Source organism: Gavia stellata, chromosome 3, assembly GCF_030936135.1.
Source record: "Gavia stellata isolate bGavSte3 chromosome 3, bGavSte3.hap2, whole genome shotgun sequence".
Taxonomy (NCBI): Eukaryota; Metazoa; Chordata; class Aves; order Gaviiformes; family Gaviidae; genus Gavia; species Gavia stellata.
The window spans coordinates 96,147,674-96,169,075 of NC_082596.1; the positions used below are offsets into that span (position 1 = coordinate 96,147,674).

A 21,402-nucleotide genomic window follows, 5' to 3' on the forward strand; every position below is an offset into this window, starting at 1 on the left:
CAAAACACTTTCTCGCCCTGGCCTTCTCCCCTCGGCAGTTTATTTTAAAAAATGCTGGAAAGGTACGATTGCGATGTAGTGTATTATAATTCACCAAGACCCAAAGGCGAGTAAAAGCCATGGAGCTTTTTCGAGTGTTGTAGTCCTAGAGCTGCAAGTGGGTCTGATGACTTCAGCGCAGCAGTCCCCAAGCTACAGCCTGTTGCAACTCCTGATACTGCTTGTAGCTACTGGCGCTTCAAGGCCAGGTTGACAGAAGAAAGGATCTAGCGAACAGGCCAGTGTAAGCTGAGAGCTGCTCTTTTTATATATTTTCAAGTCTGGCCAGTCCTGCAGCTAAAGCATCTCCTTCCTATTGATCCAGAAATTTTTTCCAGATGTGGCGTGAGAGCTGCTGAAGTTTCTCTCGGGCTTGCAGATACACGATAGCCATGAAATATTGTGCACCTCGAATACTGTGTTCAGTTTTGGGCCCCACACTACAAGAAGGACATTGAGGTGCTGGAGCGTGTCCAAAGAAGGGCGACGAAGCTGGTGAGGGGTCTGGAGCACAAGTCTGATGAGGAGCGGCTGAGGGAGCTGGGGTTGTTCCGTCTGGAGAAGAGGAGGCTGAGGGGAGACCTCATCGCTCTCTACCACTACCTGAAAGGGGGTTGTGGTGAGGTGGGTGTTGGTCTCTTCTCCCAAGTGACGAGTGACAGGACAAGAGGAAATGGCCTCAATTTGCACCAGGGGAGGTTTAGGCTGGATATTAGGAAAAATTTCTTTGCTGAGAGAGTGGTGAAGCATTGGAACAGGCTGCCCAGGGAGGTGGTGGAGTCACCATCACTGGAGGTGTTCAAGGAACGTGTGGACGTGGCACTGTGGGACATGGTTTAGTGGGCATGGTGGGGTTGGGGTGATGGTTGGACTTGATGATCTTACAGGTCTTTTCCAACCTTAATGATGCTATGGAAGGCCAGGTGCTCGCACAAAGCTGCTGCCCGCTCAGCCACGTCCTGCGCAGCATCCCCAGGTATGCGACAACCTGTCGAGGGCAATGCCACGTGCCAGACGAGCCCTTTCAGGACACGTAAGGTGGCTCTGATGCGTGTGTACCGTGCAGTTACTCTGCGAATACTCTGTAAATACACCTTGCAGAACCAGCACGTGCCGTCCGTGCGCCTTACAAGATGTGCGTACGCACCCGCTTGGAAAAAGCGGCTGCTAGTGATGAGTGTAAATATTTTCATTGCATTCTCGAAAGCTTCCCAGAACAGCAAGGGGAATCCTCTGGAACTGCAACCGCTTCCTTCCCCCGGTACGGGCCCGAATAGCACTAGCGATGCTGTGATAACTTGGTAACCGGCCGTCAGCAAGGAGCTGGTGAGTCTTCCCCCGGGAGGGCGGCCCGCCGGAGCTCGCCCCGCCTCAGCCCTCCGCCGCCGCCCCGCCTCAGCCCTGCGCCGCCGCCCCGCCTCAGCGCGGCGGGAATGGCGGCGGAGGACGAGGCGGAGCTGAGCCTGCTGGAGTGCCGGGTGTGTTTCGAGCGGTACGGCCCCGGCGGGCAGCGGCGGCCGAGGAACCTGCCCTGCGGGCACGTCCTCTGTCGGGGCTGCGTGGCGGCCCTGGGCGGCCCCGAGCGCCGGCGGTTGGAGTGTCCCTTCTGCCGGCGGGCCTGCGGCTCGGCCGAGACCAGCGACTGCCTGCCGCTGCTGCAGCTGCTGGAGGTCCTGGGCCCCGCCGGCGGCAGCGTCCCCTCGGCCTTGGGGAGGAGCGGCGGCGGAGGGGCGGCCGGCGCGGGCCTGGGGCTCCGGCTGTCCCTGGGGGGCTGGGGGTCGCTGGTCAACCCCACCGGCCTGGCGGCCTGCCCGAGGTCGGGGCGCCTGGCAGTGGCACACGACGGCAAGAAGAGGATCCACGTCTTCGGGCCGAGCGGATCCTGCCTGCAGCGCTTCGGGGAGCGGGGGGAGGCGGGCAACGATATCAAGTACCCGCTTGATGTGACGGTCACGTCGGACGGGCACCTGGTGGTCACCGATGGCGGGGACCGCTCCGTGAAGGCCTTTGATTTTGAGGGAAGGGGGGTCCTGGCTGTCCGGGAAGGTTTCTGTTTGCCCTGGGGCTTGGATGCCACCCCCGAGGGTGAGGTTATCCTGACCGACTCGGAGGCAGGCTCTCTCTACCGCTTGACGGCCGACTTCAAGAAGGGGAAATTAAAGAAGTGTCAGATGATCCGGTCTCAGCTCATCAGCCCGAGGGGGGTTGCGGTCTCCCAGACCTCGGGTGCTATCGTGGTAATAGAGCACCTGAAAGCTCAAGGACCGAACAGCGGCAGCACCCGAGTGAAGATATTCAGTGCAGAGATGGATCTCGTCAGCCAGATGGATAGCTTCGGTCTGAACCTCGTTTTCCCCTCCAAAATACATACTACGGCTGTGGCCTTTGACAAAGAGGGCCGCATTATAGTAACGGATGTCTGCAGCCAGGCTGTAATATGCTTGGGGAAACCTGAGGAGTTTCCTATCTTTAACCCTCTAATTAGCCACGGGCTTTCTTATCCTGTAGGACTGACTTACATGGCAAACAATTCCCTCGTCGTTTTAGACAGCGGTGATCATTCAATAAAAATATATAGCTCCACCTGAATAGGTTTAGATGCTTACTGCTATGGGTTCAAGCTGCTTTTCGCCATAAAGCAAGGAAAGTTCCGGTGTTAGCAGGTGTGTAGGGAGGAGGCATTTTCTGGGCTGTGCTTTAAGTGAAATTGCCCGCTTTGACCAACACGCTGTGCTTCCCACAAAACTTACATTGAATCTCTTGCCTATCCGCAGGAGAAGACCTGGCCGTCGCAGGCCATAGCCAACAACATATCAACCAACCAACCAATTTGGCATTTTAAACCTATTCCACACTTTGACAACCAAACATTTTTGGTACTTTTTGACAAGCAATAATAACGACATTTGGAATGGAGTAATCAAAGACCGGCACCTGGGAGAGAAAGTGATGCATCGTTTGCGTACGTTTCCCAGCACCTAGTTTTCATTGTTCTTCCTTAAGCATAGCTACACTCGTGAAAGTGACGGAGTGGTTTCTGTTTCCAGGATTTCTGCAGGAGAAAGGAGACTGGCTTGACAAAATGATAGGAGAACTGGAAGCATCAGTTCAGATCCAGCTGAGATCATTGTGATGGAGGAGCTACCACTGATCAGTGAGTCATGTGAAGTGAATTGGTGCTCAAACCCGATTTTTTCCATGCTGGGGAAAATGCACTTCTGGGATCACTTTCCTCTGTAGTAGTTTATTCCCACCTTTACTAGAGTTGTACCGGAGCACTTGGTCTTCCTGTATAATGCACAAGTCTGTGTCTTTACCGAGAGATAATTTGGTGTGTGGTTACCGGCATGAGCAGCTTTCCCCAAAAGCCCCTGGAAGTATTTGTGTTTAGGCCACAAATACTTCTGCACATATAAAATAGAGTTGGCTGTGCTGCTAACACAGCTACGCTTGGGAGGTATCCAATACTGCCTGCCTCCGTCTTGTCGTTAATACAGTACTTTTGCACCCCAAACTCCAAGATTCAACTGAAAATTGAAATGCTGGTGAGAAGTAATAGAGAAAGGGGGATGTAAGCCTCATTTTTTCCGAGTTTCCAAATGAGGTTTTGTTGATTTGGAACATACAGCAGGCTTACTCCAGCTTATATTTACTTGAAAACAGTTTCACTGTGGACACAAGTTCTGTTGCCTTATTGCACAGTGGAAATTAAGGTATATCTGAATTATTCTGAGAAGGATTTAACACCCCCAGTAGAAGTCACTGCTGCATTTTTAGGTATTTACCTGCTGGTAAAATGATTACTTAGGCGGTTCAGCGTTAAAAGGAAGTGAGATACAAATGTAAATGCTATCTGAGGTAGAGATGAGTAGATTAAAATGGCACAAAACTTTTGGGGTCATTTCTTTTATTTAGTCGCTGAAATAATGAATATTAACTAATATAATTTGAAATTCACAGGGGATCTTTCTATCGGTAAATTTTTAATCTGGCTTTTGCTCTGACTTTAGGGCATTTAATAACTGCATGTATTGCTGCACCAGTGATTTACCAAATACTTACTTTAAACTGGAGTGGTTTTAGCCCTCTAATTCAGACAATGTATTAATCTGTCTTGTGTTAACATTTATATAAACAAACCAAATTATTAAATGCAGCTATTTGTAAAGGTTAATTGAACAGTGACCTACCAATAAAGTGTGATTTGCTTACTCCTATATTGAATAAATTAGTGAAAACTCCTCGTATCTTTTTATCATGGGCTTCTCTGCTACAATCCAATTTCTCTATTGCGGTTGCCCTGTACATGGTTTCTTTTTTTACTTGGAGATAATCCTGCTAAAGTTGTTGTAGGGTCATTTTTTGCTATGGAAATATACATGGACCTGCACATTTAGTCTTTTCCAGCCTTCTCTGCTGCCGGGCCACACGGTAAGTGCCCTTGGTGTGACCAGAAATACTCGCTGGCTATTCTGCAGTAGGAGGTGTACGGCCCTGAGCAGGAGGCCTCGTGAGGGGTCAGGAAGGAAATTTACTCAGAGAAGCAGCCCCCTGGATTATATATTCCTTTCTAGGTGCCAAGGAGACGTCTGTCTTTGAGGGATATAAAAACAATTAGGTAACACTTCCTTTGGGGGACTGTTGTGTTTCAAAATGCATGCAATACCATCAATGCACTTGTGGGACCTGGACCCTTCCTCTGAACCGTGGGCTGTGAGCTTTCACCTCCTCAAACCTTTGTGTGCACCAGGAGTTTGGTTTTGCTACTGAGCTCATGGATGGGCAAATTTCCTAGCGCCTACTGCCCTGTAGGCAACTTTCCAGCAGCTGAAACGCTGATTTTTAGATATTTGACTCATGCTGTTTTAAAATCCTCAAAAACTCCCACTGTTGCCCATTGTGCCCCTGTCACCTTTGGTATATGACTTGATGTTTGGGTTTGTAAGTAAAATAAACTTTGTGCCTTTCTTATATCGAGATTGCTGTATGCCATATCCTGCAGTCTCTGCTTTAGCTACCTACTGCAAGCAAATCTAGACTTTTTCTGTGAATGATGCAGCTGTTTTCCTTTTGCTGTAAAGCTTGGTGTTTAGCCTTGTACAACACTGCAACCAAGAAACCATTACATTCTGTCTTAATTCATTTGATGCAGGTGCCTAAACTGAGAAGCCATAAAGAACTGTATAAAACCACTAATTAAAAATTCTGAGTTCTTCAGTGTGTAAGGGAAAACGCAGCAGTAAACCTGAAATTTTTCTTCTGTCACACAAGAGAATTTAAGAGATAATGGGAGACGGAGATCCATCGATATGCTGATAACAAACTAAAAACCCTGTGACATTTTTACTTACTCTTGCCTCTCCCTTTATGCATATATGCACATTTCCCCTATAGCTACTGTAGATATCCGTTGCCTTCAAGATGATGCCTTAATGCCATCTGCTTTTCAAAGGCCCAGGGGACGCGTACTGCTCCTGTCCATCTGTGAATCTGTTGGTTTTTAGTCACAGATTTCAACAGAACAGAAACTTGGGTTCTGAGAGAGGGATGGCAAAGGGTAAGGGGCACCTCTAACTAGGTAGGTGATGCTTTTTGGGTCTGACTGGATGTCCTCAAAATGGGGATAGCTAGATGTGTGCCTATCCTTGGAAAAGAGCGCTGGCCATTTCATCTCGAATGTAACATGGCGACTGTCTAGTTGCTTCAGGGATAATTACCATTGCATTTTTTTTTAAGAAAAAAGGACCTAAACTAAACTTTGCATAACCCTCTGCACCTCATGCTTTAACAATTTGAATTAAAACCAAACAAATATAATGGACAGTATTCCCTCAATGTCAACTCTTCAGCCCTTACTGTAGATTGGTATGTCTGTTGTGCGCACACGCACTGCAATTCCTGTTTGGTTTATTTTTAAGCACTGATCTCAGGTTGCTATCATTGCATATAAATAGACCAGGGTATGTTTACAGTGTTTAGGAATAAGGGAGGCAGGGGAGTTTCAGAAATGTGTACTGAAATTGTGTCCTGTAACATACATGTTTTTTGTTTTGCTTGTGAACAAAATAATTTTAGGTAAAGAATATAATAAATGTTCCAGAATGATGAATAAAAAGAAGACAGAAATACAGGGGGAAAAAAAGGTAAAATTTACTTAATTTTGGCCATTGTCCATTTGACCATCTGTCCGTTCCCTCCAGCCACATTGCTGTGCACATGAGTTTGATGTTTGTCTTCTCACAAAGCATAGATGTAATGCCACTGTAGCATTTTTTTAACATGGACTGATTTCAGGTGAAGAGGAGACCTCCTGTAATGTCCAGCCCCCAAACCACTGAGAGTTTTATAGAGCAGCGTCCATCAAAATGATGGCCTTGAATACAGGAGACCTTTCCTTTCTCAAAGGGTTGACAGAGGTAAAAAAGCAGCTTTCTCCCCTGGGACCATGGGTTATGGTGCTGTTGCACCCTGCACAGGAGGAATTCCTCTTCATTTCTTTCTCTTCTATGTCTGGGGTTTTTTCCTGACTCTTCTCAGAGGCCCATCCTTATAGATTACAAGTCACCTGTGAGTCACAGCTTGCCTCCACAGGAGTATAATAGAACTAAAGCAAAAATATACAGGTTTTGCAACATGAGTTCTAAACCTCACGCTTCATTCAGACATCTCAGGAGAAATGACAGATCATTCAGAAAGCAGCAAGCGCCTGCGTAGTCAGTTTAAATTTACAGATAATAGGATTTTCTCCCCTCGTTACCTTCAGTTCCCCTATAAGCACACCAGAAGCCTCTATATAGAATCCACTGTCCTACTCTAGAACTAAAGTCTGGTGGGAAATTACTCATAAGAGATTGCCTTTTGTAACCTTCTTGTCAGGTCTGTCGTGCAATTTCTCGATCAGCCCTGTCCGTCCCCAGCCCTGGGGAGTTGCCAGCTCATCTGATGCAGCAGGCTCTCTTGGTGTGGCCAGCTGTGTCCAAAAATGCTTCCATCCGAACAGAGGATCTTCCAGGTGGAATGTATAGCCCCCAGCAACAGCGTGGCTTTCTTCTGGCCTTGCCTACTTGTTTTAACTTGATGTGAAGGCTGCAGAGCCAGGACAACGGCATGAACGAGGCCCTGGAAACAAAGTCGAGATTACCAGGTGAAATAGGTATGTACAGAGTTGGAAATTGCCGAAAGAATTCAAAATCCATCATGTCACATATGCAGTCACTGACTGTAAAGAGGAACAGGCCAGGCAGACCTGAAATAAGGTATTGGTCTGCCTCACCATGCAATGCCCAGCCGTCACCGGGCAGAAGGTTGGCTCAGCCCCACTGGAGATGAGCTGGGAACACGTACTGTCTGCTTGATTCCTCTTCAGCAAACCCTTTATGCTACTCAATGCAATGGGGAATTATCATTACCTGCATATAAAAATCCCAAATGTACAAAACATGTAAATATTTAAACTTGAAATACATTAAACCAAAGACCCACCCAGCATTTTATCCTTTGCCATGTACTGCTGTGGGTCATACATCAGTCCAGGGAGAAGGAATACTTACCAGTTCCATGTTTCTCCATCGAAGCGGGCATTGACCATGCCTCCGCTTCACATTACAACTTCATTATCTCAATTAAATCTGCTAATAATAACACGTTTATATTTGATACTGTTAGATAAACATACAGGCTTTCTCTAGAGTGCTTCCTTAGTGTAACCTGTCTGATTCTCCCGGAGAGCTTCAAAGCTACCTAACACTGGAGAGATTCTCAGGGAGCAGATGATGCATTGCACTTACGCCTTTTTCTCACCTCTGCTTTCCAAGAGATTTACAGATATTTTTGAACTTGGTGCTCCAGCCTCTCTTTGAGGCAAAGACGATATAAATGTCCTGGCCCTGCAGCTGTAGATGGGAGAGCTAAGAATCAAGGGAAGCCTTTGGCAGACTTGAGACTAGGTCTCGGACTTCCCATTACAAGGTTGGTGCCTTAATAAAGCAGGGAGAGGCTGTGTTTAATTATCTTCTTGTCTGGGAGTTGCCTTCCTGATTTTGGAAGAAATTCTGACATTTTACTGATGATCTTGTTCTTACTAATTCCTTTGGAGTTTCCTACAAATCATGGAAATTAATACTTTTCTAAACCACAGTGTATTCCCCGGTAATTGCTTCCAGCATGCTCCACAAAGGTGCATGGTTTCAGAGTTTTGAAATGCTCTGTAAGGAGGTGTACTGCTGTGAAGCCCCATTGCAGTGATCAAGTTACTTACTTCAGGTTGAGGATAGAAAGGAGGAGAAGAGATTGACTCTTAAAAGGAGAAGAAAATTAATGAAGGGTGTCTGTGGCTTAAGCAGAGGGCGAACTCCACCAAGTCAGAGCACAGAGCACACCCATCGTTCCCTGTAAAGGGAGTGCATTCTTAAGAGGTGAAGCATTTCAGCCTGGAAAATGGACAAGACGATAAGGGCCGTTGCCTCTTGATTAGTATTGACCTCTGGCAGGGGAATAACCTACATTTGAACAGATTTCCCAGCCACAATTAGGCACTTTTCAGATGGTAATCCTTAGGAGAGCTATCTATTACTTTCAGCTCTGTATTTGTAGCAAAAATCTGTGGGAAATGAAGATTTGGAGCAAACTAAGCATTTTAGGGAAGTATGCTCCCTGTAATTGAATAAAATATAGCATTTTTCTAAAGATCCTTCTTAATGTAGGCAATTTTTGTATTTTGGTCACAGGTGAGCACTATATGGGCAATGAGTTGAGGTGAGAACAAATGCTGCTTTCATGGAATATATTGTTTTCTAAATCAGGAAAATATTGCTAGTCAGAAGATTCTGTAAACCATTTTAAATACTCTAAATATAGTTATATCCTTTGTAATGAATAAAGGGTAGGCAATTTTAAGCAGGATATAGAATTAGAGAGATAAAATTATAGCTGGGAAAATGAAAGAATTTGAGACAACTGAAGATGTAAAAGAAAAAAGCAAAAAGAGATGTCCTTTACCAAAGCTTGCTTTTAAAACTTCTAATACAAAGAAGATGATCTTGAAAGAACTATCACAGCTACATAATCACAGGAGGTAACTCATTTACTGTTTTTTGTTCCAAATATAAATAGATAAAAGATAAAACCCACATGAAAGTATTAATGCTCGCCTAGCATGATTTCCTCAATAATATGGACTATGGAATTTAACCAGTATTAACCAGTATTTAGTAACTACTGACCCGTATTGAAAGTAAGAAACAAAGAACAATTGTGTCTTTTACTATCACAGACTAAAGAGCTAATGTGAGAAGAAATATAATGTCATTAAAGACATGCTTTATAAGAAATCTATAAAAAAGAGTCGGACAGATTAAGTATTAAAATTGTATAATCATCTTCATACGAAAAGGATGTGTCTGGCTCCCTTATTTGTCATTGTCCTTAATTAGGTAGGAAATAGGGCTCTTCAGTGAGTTCTGCATCAACTTCCACTCAACTTGATGATATTATGGAGCCAGAAGTATTTCAAATATGTGTATTAGTCTTTTTCTATTCTTACTGTTCCTTAAAGTGACTTGTTTGAGTTGAGGCTTGCTCTGTCATAAATAGTTTATCTGTGCAGTCATGAGTACCGCAAATGGAATTGTCCACATAAATAAACGCCGCAGGACTGGGCTTGAAGTCAGGGAGATTCAGGCGAGTGCAGACTTTTGCCCTGGAGAAGTCTTTGCAGCAGACTTTGTTATGACAATTTCTGGGAGTGCTGCTTTGGGTTTTTTATGTGCTGAAAGCCCTGTGCATGTTTAGAATGTATTATAACTAATTATGCCTTTCAACATCAGAAATCTTTTGTGAAACAAATTTAATGTAATGGTTTAGCTTTTCTTATTTATTCCTTCATAACATACTAAACCCTTGCCTGGTTCCTAACAGTCCATCAGACCGAGTTGGGACGTGCGGTTGCTCAGTAACCAGCAATCTGGGGCAAGACTCACTCTGGACTGGCATCGCTGGAGACCTTATACCTGAACTGCTCTTGCAGATCCTGAAGAAGAGGTGATTGGTCTTAAGCAACAGGTTAGGAAAGTTATGATGTTTTCATAGAGACTCACTGTAGGTTCTAGGTCCCAAGAAGACTATGCGAAAGGATTTCTAAGGTTGCAGGGTAGTTAGCCTCTTTTTGTTTCATTTCAGATGGAGGAATGCTGGCTCTTAAAGACCAGGTGAAAAGTGCACCCTTTTTTCCCCTAGTATGGCAAAGTGAAATTGTAGTTGCCCCAGGCCCAGGATTAGAGCTACGGGTCTATTAATCATTTATTTTGTGATGTTCATAAAGCTGTTCAGTATTTGGATGGAGTTACCATTAAAATGCAGTTGATATTATTCTTCTCATATTTCCACTGTGTCAGTGTTACTGAGATAAAAACCAAAACCAGCCACTTAGAAAAAGTGTACATTGAAGGCAGAAGTAAATCTTGTCTTTCTTGTTTCTCTTTCACTGGAGAAATAAAAGCCAGGCAACTGAATTATTTTCAAACATCCGTATCGAGCCATGGACTTTCACCCTTTTGCTTGTGTTGAACTTGAATGTCAAGTCTTTTTTCTTGACGATAAGCCTAAGTTTTTGATTTCTGAAATTCAACCCCATTGTTTCTATTTGTGCCTTTTGCACAACCCTCACCCATTCTTCCCAGTTGGTTGTTTAGTCCCTTGAAGTGTCTTCCAGAACTGTATTTCTCCTTAGCCATTGTTTAGTCACACTGTGTGGTGTATATGTGTGTTCACACCACTTGATTTCAGAAGAAAGATTAATTCCCCCAGAGGTTCTGTCCATGTTTTGGTTTTGCCCTGTTTCTTTTCTAAAACAGCCTTTCATCTTTACTGTCAGAGTAAAGGGAGGAAGCCTCAGATCACAATATGAATGGTGGGAAAGGACTTAAGTCATTCAGGGAATACGTTTGGGAGACAGGCGTGCAAGCTTTATTACAGGAGAGAAAAGGGTGAAGGACTGTGCCATTTACACTGTATGTGGACTAACAGTCCTAGGAACCCTTCTACCCCAGCTCCCCTGTGCAGCTCCATTTGTAATAGTGGCTGTGGGAAAAACTAAATCAGAAGTCACTAACCTGCAAGTCACTGGCTTTTTTTGTGGTTCTCTGCAATAGCAGCAGACCGGTCCCTGTGATCCAGAGGTCCTCCTGTATTGGGTTTTGTGGATGACTCCTATAACTGGTCTGAGTTTCCCTGTCAAATGCTGGTATAAACAAACTACAAGAAGCTTGGAAGGCTGCATAGGCCATCGGTTCCTCCAATTTTTTCACCTGTAAAGAGTAAGCCTTTTTGCCATGAATCAGAGGATGAAATTTGAAGTGACGTGACAACATAGGACGCCCAGTGGTTGCACTATTTGACAGTCTTGAATCTAAAAATGAGAGTATGATCTGTTGCTGATAATTTTGTTGTTGGTAGTGGTGGTTATGAGATGATTATATTTGGTATGTTTTCTTCAGGCTGGGAAGAACTGAGAGGGGGAGTGATTGGGTGTTTTGTTTTCTAAACAAAAGATCCCAAGTCTTGTTATGCACCTTAATTAGCACCTTCAGCACTTGTTTCCACCTTATACAGGAACTGATGAAACCTGTTGAACTTAATATGAATCTTCCTGTTGACTTCAATAGACAGCAGAATGGATCCAAGATCTGTGCTGAGCTGACTTCCGTATGTTTTAACAAACGCAATTCCACCACCTCTCTCAAGGCTTTGCCTCACTCAGCTTCCTTACGTGCCGACCTCCCGATGCTTACTGTTCTCCTTTCTAATCTACTTCAAGCAAGAGCTTGTTTTCTTCTCCACACTTTCAAAAGACATTTGGCTAGCGCACGTATTTGCAGGCATCACTAAGAAGTAATTGCGTAATGAGAAATTTTGGCTTGGCCAGCATGGTTACTAGCTCAGCTTACTTAGTAAGCGAGCTTGGTGGATGCACTCCTCCCTCCCCACCCTCCTCCTCCTCCCAGGGGCAGAGCCCAGGTTCCAAGTCTCACAAAGGGTAGCCAGCAAAGTTCAGCTTCTCTCTGAAAGCAGAAAGTAAACCAATAAGGGTCTGTGAGTGAGTGCAAAAGGGTTAATAGGAATGCTGCACTTCTGTTCCAAAAGGCTGCTGCCACTAATCAGGCTGTTTATATTTACAGCTTTCCCATTCATCCCTACTGAGCAAAAAGCTTGCCTCTGAAAGGGAAGCCTGAGCATTGCTGTATGTTAGGCAGACTGCCTGTAGTATCTGGTTGCTAACTGAAGAGACTTGGAGACTGCAGACTCACTTTTTCTACCCACAGTAAGGCACACACCTGCACTTAGCAAATGCATAATAATTAGCGATGCTCTGGACAGCGTTCCTGAGCCGGCTCCCTGCTCACAAGTGCCCTTAGTCTCGATTTGGGATTTATATTCACAAGAGAACTGCAGGGGTGTGCTGGAGTGATGCTCGCATACCAGACATTCTTTATCATAAAGATGAAGAGGGGTGAGAGCTTTCAGGGTAGGGGGAATAATAGGAGGGTTGTCCTTTCCTTCAGTTTGCTGGGGCCTGCCTACTGATTTAAATTGTAAATAGCGTTACAGACCAGCTGTGAGAGTTTGTTGTTTCTTAGGAGAAGCATCTGATTTCTACTAATATATAGTTGAAAAGGGGAAAAAAAAGGAAAAATTATAAATCTCTACTAATTTAACATCAATCCCTTTTCATAACTTAACAGTTATATTAACCACTGGAAGGTGATGTCAGGTCCTTTGGGACCCTGTGATCTTACTTTTTTAGCAGTACAAAACTGTTTCCTTTTCCTTCCCTTTCCACTACCATAAACTATTATCATCACCATGATGTTTGAAGACTCTATAGTGGAATGCGTCTGGTAGGGTCAACAGGACAGCTTGCCTGCTATCATGTCATCTAATACAATCAAGCTTGGTCTTAAAATTAGCTAGGTTTAGTCCTCTGGTCATCTGTGTAAGAGGCCATTCATTCAAAAATTGCTACTGTGATGTTAAAGTAGTACCGTCCAAGCTTGTTCACTGAAAATCAATAGGTGAAACCTGGATGCCCATCCTTGCCTGATAACGTCACTTGATGGGCACAATGAGTAATATTCTTCACAGCAGACTGACTGTATCTTTTTGGAGACGTGAAGAAATTTCAGGCATAAAACCAGGTGTGAAACCCCACTGAAGGTCGCTGGGCTGCCACCAATTTTATATTTCATGTTGAAAATTTCTTTCTATGAAACTCAGATACCTGGGTTGGTGTGGGGAGCACAGCATCTAAGGATTTTTAGAGGTGTTTTTTATTGACTTTTTTTAGTTGACACAAGTCTGGAATGATAGTAACGGTTACAAATTCCTGAATCACAAACCTTGCAGATCATCTCTTACACTAATGCCCACGCTATGACTCTATGCCCCGGTGTGTTTAAAAATTTGATGTTAGCATTTTTCACAGAAGGGCTGAGGTTGGCAGGGACCTCTGGAGGTCACCTGGTCCACCCCCTCGCTCAGGCAGGGCCACCCAGAGCCAGCTGCCCAGGACCATCTCCAGACAGCTTTTGAATACATCCACAACCTCCCTGGCAACCTGTGCCAGCGCTCGGTCACCCTCACAGTGAAGAAGTGTTTCCTGATGGTCAGAGGGAGCCTCCCGTGTTCCAGTTTGTGCCCATTGCCTCTGGTCCTGTCACCGGGCACCACTGAAGAGAGCCTGGCTCTGTCCTCTTTGCCCTCTCCCTTCAGGTATTTATACACATTGATAAGATCCCCCCCTTGAGCCTTCTCTTCTCCCGGCTGAACAGCTCCAGCTCTCCCAGCCTCTCCTCATAGGAGAGATGCTCCAGTCCCTTAGCCATCTTCATGGCCCTGCACTCGTCTTACTCCAGGAAACCCATGTCTTTCTTCTACTGAGGAGCCCAGCCCTGGACCCAGCACTCCGGGTGTGGCCTCACCAGGGCTGAGCAGAGGGGAAGGATCACTTCCCTCGACCTGCTGGCAGCTCTCCTCCTTAACGCAGCCCAGAATGAAAGGGCTTCATGAAAGACCGTTTACACCCATTTGTTCTTGTGCTAGTGTTTTCCTTGAACTTGAGTAGCACCATGCTTTTAACTGGCCTGAAAGGAAGCATAAACAGCCATATCCCCTCTCAGTCTTCATTTTGCTAGACTAAACAATCTGAACTTTTCTAGTCTGCTCTTGTTTGGTAGTATTCACCACTCCCCAGTCCTCCCAGTAACCCTTTTGTGGGTCTGTTCCAGTTTGAACTCCTCTAAATGCTGTACTGAGTTTTCCAGGTGGAGGCTGAGCAATGCTTTTTACAATGTCATCCGTACCTCCTCTTTCACTGTTGGAAATAACTGAAGTGATAACAGCCCCAACCACATATGCTTTCGTCATCATAATCACTTGGTTGTGAATCCAGGCTGAATACCTACAGCCCTGCTCTCCCCAGTATAAACAAATTTAGGAAGGTATTTGAGTCAGGGCTGGAGTGTTTCCTGAGGTGACAAAGGGATGGCATACAGACAAGTAACATCAATAGCAACAAAAATGTAAATAAACCCATCAGTGTATCATTTCTTTCCCTGACAGCTAAGGAATGAGAGCTACACAGCACACGACTAGCAGTCAGAGGAGGACAGAACTATTGCCCATATCTGAGGTTAGGATTGCAGGGATGTTAAATTTCCTGCCAGAAACCAACTCCCTCCTGAGATGACAGAAAGGTTCACTTTGGATTCAGTAAAAACTTCAGTCAGACTTCCAGAGCGTAGGGAAATGTGCCTGAGAAACATAAAGAATTATTCTTGCTACGGTTTTCCCCTTCTTTGCATCCCATCAGTTTCCTGGCTATAGCTGCATTAGTCTGCTTCTAAGCTCATTTATTTCTATCAATACGACTTTTCATCTGTAGGTAGCAATGACCATTAAAATTCCCACAGTAATTTGAAACTATTTCTTCCTGCTAAGTGATAGGAGATGGGGAACAGAGCTCCCTGCCCCCTGTTCTTCAGTGAGGGGAGCGAAGGGATTATCCTCTGCAGAATGGTCATGTGGTTAAATGTAGTTAAAATTGAGCAGCTGCTCTCACAGAAGGGTTACTGTCATCCACTGTGCTGAATATTGTGCCGAAGCTTCCAGAAGACTATTGCAATCTTGTATCAGAGGCAGGGAGAAAACGTGGGATCTGATCAGCAAAATTGCATTTGATGTTTCCCCCCCCCCAGCAAGGAACGTTTCGGGTTGATGGAGACGTGACAGTGCCTGCCTGGGGGACATTCGCTGTAATTGTCCACCTCTGATCCCAGAGTGAGATCTGCTCTCAGGCACCCAGGGTGGGTGTGGAGGCAGAGGTTGGGTCCTAGCAGAGGTTAGGACCCCATCCACGTAAAGCCAAACAGGTCATTCAAAACATCTGTAAACTAGCCTGTAAGAACAGATTCAGCCTATTCACCACTGACGGAGCCTGTAAGCCAACTCTGTTCAGAGCTGAGGTACGTTTAGATTGCGTTGCCTGTTAAAAGCAATATCCTACACAGGAATCTAAATACATAGCTGTCAGCCACCTCATGTAGCTTTGAGCAGCATCTCTCAGGTAGGAAAATGTTTAGGTGCATATATTCTGCATTTATTCCTAACACTGGCAATTAAAACAACCTCTTTACTTTCTGAGTGTCAGAAGAGCATCTCTCACCACAGCCCCTTTCTGGGCCCAAAGTGTTGCCATAAATATGCTGGACATAGGGGATGATTTTCATGCGTCCAGCACAGTTTTAGAGACAATCAAAACAGGTCTCTGAAAAGACAGAGGTGGCAAACATCCAGCCTGACTAACGTCGAGCTTGAATTTGGAGCAAAAAGGAAGTGGAAAAACAGCGTGAAAACCTAGCTGAGGGCACTGAGTAAAATCCTGCTTTCACGTACTCCCTTGTAAATTCAACGTACCTGTGCAGTGGGGTTACTCGCAAAGCCTAGTGATGTGTGTGAGACAGAAATTTGGTTCCCAGTGTACAATTATGAGTAGGCACTTGCTTCCCTATGTGCTCTCTGAATGCATTTTATTCAATGAAAAATACAAGTTTGTGTGCGTAACAGGACACTCAATTGTGTCCTGTCACAAATATAGTCATATTTTATCCCACCCCTCCAATATGAAATATTCCTCATTTCTAGAATGTCCGGGCCTCCTTCCTATATGCTAAATGCTATTTAAAAAACCCAAATTATTATCCATTCTTCTTTTTCACCAACATCAGTGGAAGATTTATCAATTATTTTGTTAGAGCTATGATTTCTTCCTACGCTTTTTCCTAAGTGTAATATATTAGACTGTTAACCTTAAAAATATCTGTTGGTTTCATTATACGGTATTTGTTCCTTTTACCGTTCTCTTAGACGGGATGATGATGTAATGGTTTTGGGTTGAACATAAAGTTTTGTTTTCTCTGTTAATTTTAATTTTAAAAAAATGCTCAGTAAAAATTTGGAAACCCAAAGAAAACTTCAATTTTGGTCAATCTTATAAAAGATTGCCTTGGGTTAAATCTGGCAGTGAAAACCTTCCTTGTAAGTGTCTTTTGGACTTCAGGTGCTGTAAAATCAAACACTTTGTCTTCCTTTTGACACTTTCAACACTGAAAGAAAAATACTGCTTTGCTTCCCATGCTCACTGCTGCCAGCTCCTCCTCTTCTCCAGCTCCTGCAACACGAGATGAAGTTGGATGTGCCGGTGACAGCGTGCACCAGTCAGGCACAGCAAGATATGCGCTGGGGACACTGCTGACAAGATGGATATTCTTGGCAGGCACAGTGACATTTCTCCCTGCCCTTTGCCGAAGAAAGGAGGTCAGTGGAACGCTCTGCCCCGCTGGCAGGGCTTCAGGCATCAACTCTGGGTGCACAGCATTGCTCCCCCGTTTCCACGTCATGAAGTAGAGCAATCGGTCCTCCTGCTCAGAATATATGGCAAGACATGGGCATGCCTTCATGTCAAATCACATTATTTGTGCTATGCCTTGGGAAGATGAGGAGCAGTTGGAACTTCCCACCAGACTGAAGTAGGGAGCAATATTTTCTTTATGCTCTTTGCTGAACTGTGGATCGGTGGACAAATGTATGGAAATGCTGACAGGGAAGAAACAAAAATGAAACAGATGGAAATCAAGAGACAGACAAAGCTTCAATCCTGGCCCTAGTGAAGCTGCAAAATTCCTGTTGACTGCAGTGGTGCAGAAACAGAACAAAATAGGGCTTGGAGGAAAGCAGGGACAGGAAAAAGAAATCAGGGAAGGATGGCTTCAGATTATTTTGTCCCCGTGTTCCCCTCACCCCCCCATCAGCCTCCACTGTTTCCAGCTCTCATCTTTTCTCATTGCTGAAGCAGTAAGCTGTCATTTCTCATCTGGTATCTCCCATCCATCCATCCCCATGTCTGGGATAGCTGGCAGCTAATTCTGATGGGTGAACGACCGACCCATCAGTATCCCTCGCCAGTTCCCATGGGGCATGTTAACTGATGAAGCTAACAAATGCTGACAGGTGAGAGACATTCACCCACAGTTGCTACCAGTAGCAAAGACAGAGATGTAAAGGGTTCCATATGGTAGCTGTGTTTGATGGGGAAATAAAATGCCAGAAGAGAAACATCTCATCAGCCTGAATTGCACTCACTTCCCGCAGTCCTTCACAGATTGCTCTTTGGGCTACCTAATGATCTCATGAGTTCCCTATAACGTAACTCTCTTCCTATCCTGCCGTAATGCCAAAGGTTTAGGGGAGACCAGAAATATATTCTGCTACATGCATGCTGCCTAATAGATGTTGTCAGGTTGTGGTACAGATGTTGCCAAAAGCCCTTCCTCAACAGGACAGAAAAACTTGGTGGAACTAGCACCTCATTCTTGGCAGTTGTTTTTCAGGCCATGTTGATGTGAATGAAAGAGCAAAAATCTTTTTCCCAATTACCTAACACCAGAAAAAAATCAGGATTTCACAAGAAGAGAACAGCTACAGTCTCTATTAGAACAAACTAGGTCGCATCTCCCTTTTCAAATGCTTTTGCATGGATGGCTTACTGTACTGGCAAATGGTGGAATATAATTCACAAGCCTATTCCAGACATTAGTGAAAATTTCTTCCCAAGACTCTTCCCACAGCTGAAATTATAGTCAATCTCATAAGGACTCTGTTCAGTTTCTTTTCAGCTAATATAATTGTTTTTATTTAATCTTGCAATGATGTAGTTTTTCCACTAAGAGGTGGAAAATCAAGACGGAATGGAATATTTTCCCTTCCATCTGTTGGCTGTCTTCCTTTCCCAATAGCATCCAAGTTTCACTGAACAACTCCGTTCCTGCACAGCCATTTCAGACTTCACGCCTTATCTTGAGCCAGCGCTTACTTTGATCTGGGTTCTTACGGTCTACAGTCATAAGTAGGATGTCTCATTTCAACATTGTTCCCTTTCTTTACTCGTTGAGCCACATGCTTATGATGCATTTCATAATGAACTTCATTCCTTATGCCTGCTTCCACAGGCAGGAAATCCTTGTGCGCCAGCTTCTGCTAGTGACGTTCTCCAGATGCCCAGCTCTATTTGGTAACGTTTCTCTTTTGCCGCACTAAACGCGTCTCTCATTGCCTTTCAGCATTCCTGCAAGCTGTGGCCGTTTGGGGCAGCCGGGCCTCCTCCAGAGATGTTCCTCTCAGTCGCTTTGCAGGGCTCTTCTGGCTGGTGTGCTGGCAGCTGATCTTCTAAGCTCCATCCGTTATTTTCACCCCTGTTTGAAAGGTCTGCTCTTTCTCAGTGCAGCTATCTATTCATCATTTGTTGTTTAGCCCATTCTCCCTGCAGTGATTTAGCCCCAGAGTAGACAGAATAATCCCATTTGGGTTTGAGCCTGTCTTTTCCATAAAGAAAATGTTACGGACATCGTGGTTTTGCACTGGGATTCCTGCCAGTTAGCTGCATTGACAATAAGGATTGATTCTTTGGAAGATATTTTACTGAAGCTAAGGAAGCACTTCTGGGGAGAAGACAAAGTTTTAACAGGACACTTCAAAAAGGCGGCTATCCTGAGTTCATAAGCCTACTGCAGTTTTAACTAAAAATCTTTCTTGGCTCGTCCACTGGAAGCTCGGCCATCCTTGGAGCTCGTGGCTGCTGGGGTAATGCACTGCTGTTTGTAACGCTTTCCCCCGACGTTGACCTCTCCGCTAGTAGATGGACACAACTCTGTCCTGCAGTGTTTGGGCTGGCACTTGTCAACGGTGGCCCCTCACTGCCCGGAAAAGCAGTACGGCACAAGCGGCCTCAGCGCTTTGCGGACAGCCCTTCTCCCAGGAGGCGAAGCGCAGGCCGGGGCCGGGCTTGTTGCTCCGTCACCTCGGGGAGCAGCACCGCTTCCAGGCCTCCGTAACGCGCAACACACACGTCAGGTCACCCGTGGTGGCACTGGGACTGCACCAGGCAGGTCATTATTTTCTAATGGAGCACTGCGCATCTTCTGTCAAAAAAAAAATCCTCTAGCGCCGTGTTTAGTTTGAGAGAGTTTGTGGGCTTTTCTTTGTGGCTTTTCCTTGCCACGAGGAAACTTGGTGTCCAGTCGGACAAGCCAGTGGGTTTGTGGTGACAGCGTACATCTGGACGAACCATGGCGGCGGCTCCCGGGAAGGCCCCGAGGGCGAGGACACGGACACGGACAGGGGCACAGCCCCTCAGCAGCCCCGCTCCCGCCTCCGCGGGCCTCAGGGCAGCCCCGCGCCCCGCAGCAGCCGCCGCCACCACCGGGTGCGGGCAGGCAGCGCGCGGGCGAAGCCCTCCGGCCCGGCTTCCCCCGCTCGCTTTACGCATGCGCGGGCCAGCGCGGCAGCGCCACCTGTCCGCCCTTATCGCCACTGCAAGCAGCGGCCCGTGGCGCATGCTCACTCGGCGGAAGCGGCCGTCGGGGTAGAGGGGGTGGGAGTTCTCCACACGCCCCCTCCCCTCCTCCCCGTTCCGAAGGCGCTCGGGTGTTTCCGTTCGTTTCCGGCGCCACGGCCTCTCCCTGCCCCCTCGCCGCTTGCCTGGGCGCCGCAATCCCGGCGGCGCGGCGGGCGGAGGCGGAAGATGGCGGTTGGGATTGGCGGGGAGGCGGCGGCAGGCGCGGCGGCAGCACCAGCAGCGGTTATGCAAACGAGGCCGTCGGCAGCCAGCGCCAGAGCCCGTGCGGAGCGCGGCTGAGCAGGCAGGCGGCTGGGGCTGCGCCACCGCCGCCCTCCCCGGCGCCGGACCCTCCTCCTCTCCCTCCCTCGCCGCCTCTCGCCTTCCCCGCCTGCCCCGGCCCCCCGCCCTCGCCCCGGCCCGGCATGGACGTTGGCGCTCCGCCGTGTCGCTGTGCGCGGCGCTGCGAGGCCGCGAGCCGCCGCTGCCGCTGAGCGGGGCCGCCCGCCGCTCCCGGGAGGGGGGGAAGATGTCGGACACCAAGGTGAAAGTTGCCGTCAGGGTCCGGCCGATGAACAGGAGAGGTAACCGGCGGGCGGCGCTGGGGAAGGGGGCGGCGGGGTCTGGGGGCGCGGAGGCTGGGGGGGGGGGGGTTGGGGGGGGCAGCACCGGGGCGCGCCTGAGGCGGGCGCGGCGGCCCCCGGCTTCTCCCCCGGGCTGGCGGGAGGATAAACCCCCTGACACACAGCCCCCCCCGCCGCCGCCCCTCGCTCCCTCGCACAGGCACGCCTGAGAGCCTGCCCCCGCCGAGGGGGAGCTGCCCCGGCGTGCGAGGAGCAGGGGGGGGCTCTCGCCCTGGGTACAGCCCCCCGCCGTGTCGCCTTGCAGAGCTGGACCTGAATACCAAGTGCATCGTGGAGATGGAAGGGAACCAGACCGTGCTTCACCCTCCGCCTTCCAACACCAAGCAGGGAGAAAGGTAAGAGCCCGAGTCGCCGGGCCCCAAATAAAGACCCAGCCCCGGTTCCTCTGCCTCACCCTCGCAGAGGCTTCGCCTGGCTTTGTTAGGGGGGCGGCGGGGTCCTGGAGTTGTTGCTCGGTGCCTTTCAGGGGGAGCGGGCAGGGGGAAGCGGGCGAGGGTGAGTGCCAGCCGGGGATTGCAGCGTTGGGCTTGCCTCCCTGGGAAGTAAGGACCAGACCGTCCTCCTCCCCTGGCTTCCCGAGGGGAGTCGGAGGTCCCCGCATTGGGATGTGGAGGCAGGAGATGCCTGTTGGCCTCCCAGGTTTAAAAGCTGACGCTTGGTTAACTGCTCAAAAAATAAGCTGTTGGTTAGGTAAGGACTTGAACTGACTGTGCATGCTGTTTTCAGAAATATCCTTGAGTGCAGGCTGCGAATAGCTTGATGTAACCTTTGGGGGAA

The 21,402-nt window shown here is 47.1% G+C and overlaps 2 protein-coding genes across 2 annotated transcripts in view; both read left to right on the forward strand.

Annotated features, from left to right (window-relative positions):
* Positions 1-1,017: 1,017 nt before the first annotated feature.
* Positions 1,018-4,234, forward strand: NHLRC1 (NHL repeat containing E3 ubiquitin protein ligase 1). The gene is made up of 3 exons (XM_059815662.1): positions 1,018-1,218; positions 1,356-3,001; positions 3,087-4,234. The coding sequence occupies exons 1-2, from the start codon at positions 1,018-1,020 to the stop codon at positions 2,625-2,627; spliced, it is 1,473 nt and encodes a 490-aa protein (XP_059671645.1). The 3' UTR covers positions 2,628-3,001; positions 3,087-4,234.
* A 16,276-nt stretch (positions 4,235-20,510) lies between these two features.
* KIF13A (kinesin family member 13A) overlaps positions 20,511-21,402 on the forward strand; it is a 116,857-nt gene continuing 115,965 nt past the window's right edge. Inside the window, exons 1-2 of the mRNA XM_059815868.1 lie at positions 20,511-20,565; positions 20,870-20,960. Of these exons, the coding sequence (XP_059671851.1) occupies positions 20,511-20,565; positions 20,870-20,960 (146 nt within the window). The remainder of the gene's footprint in view (positions 20,566-20,869; positions 20,961-21,402) is intronic.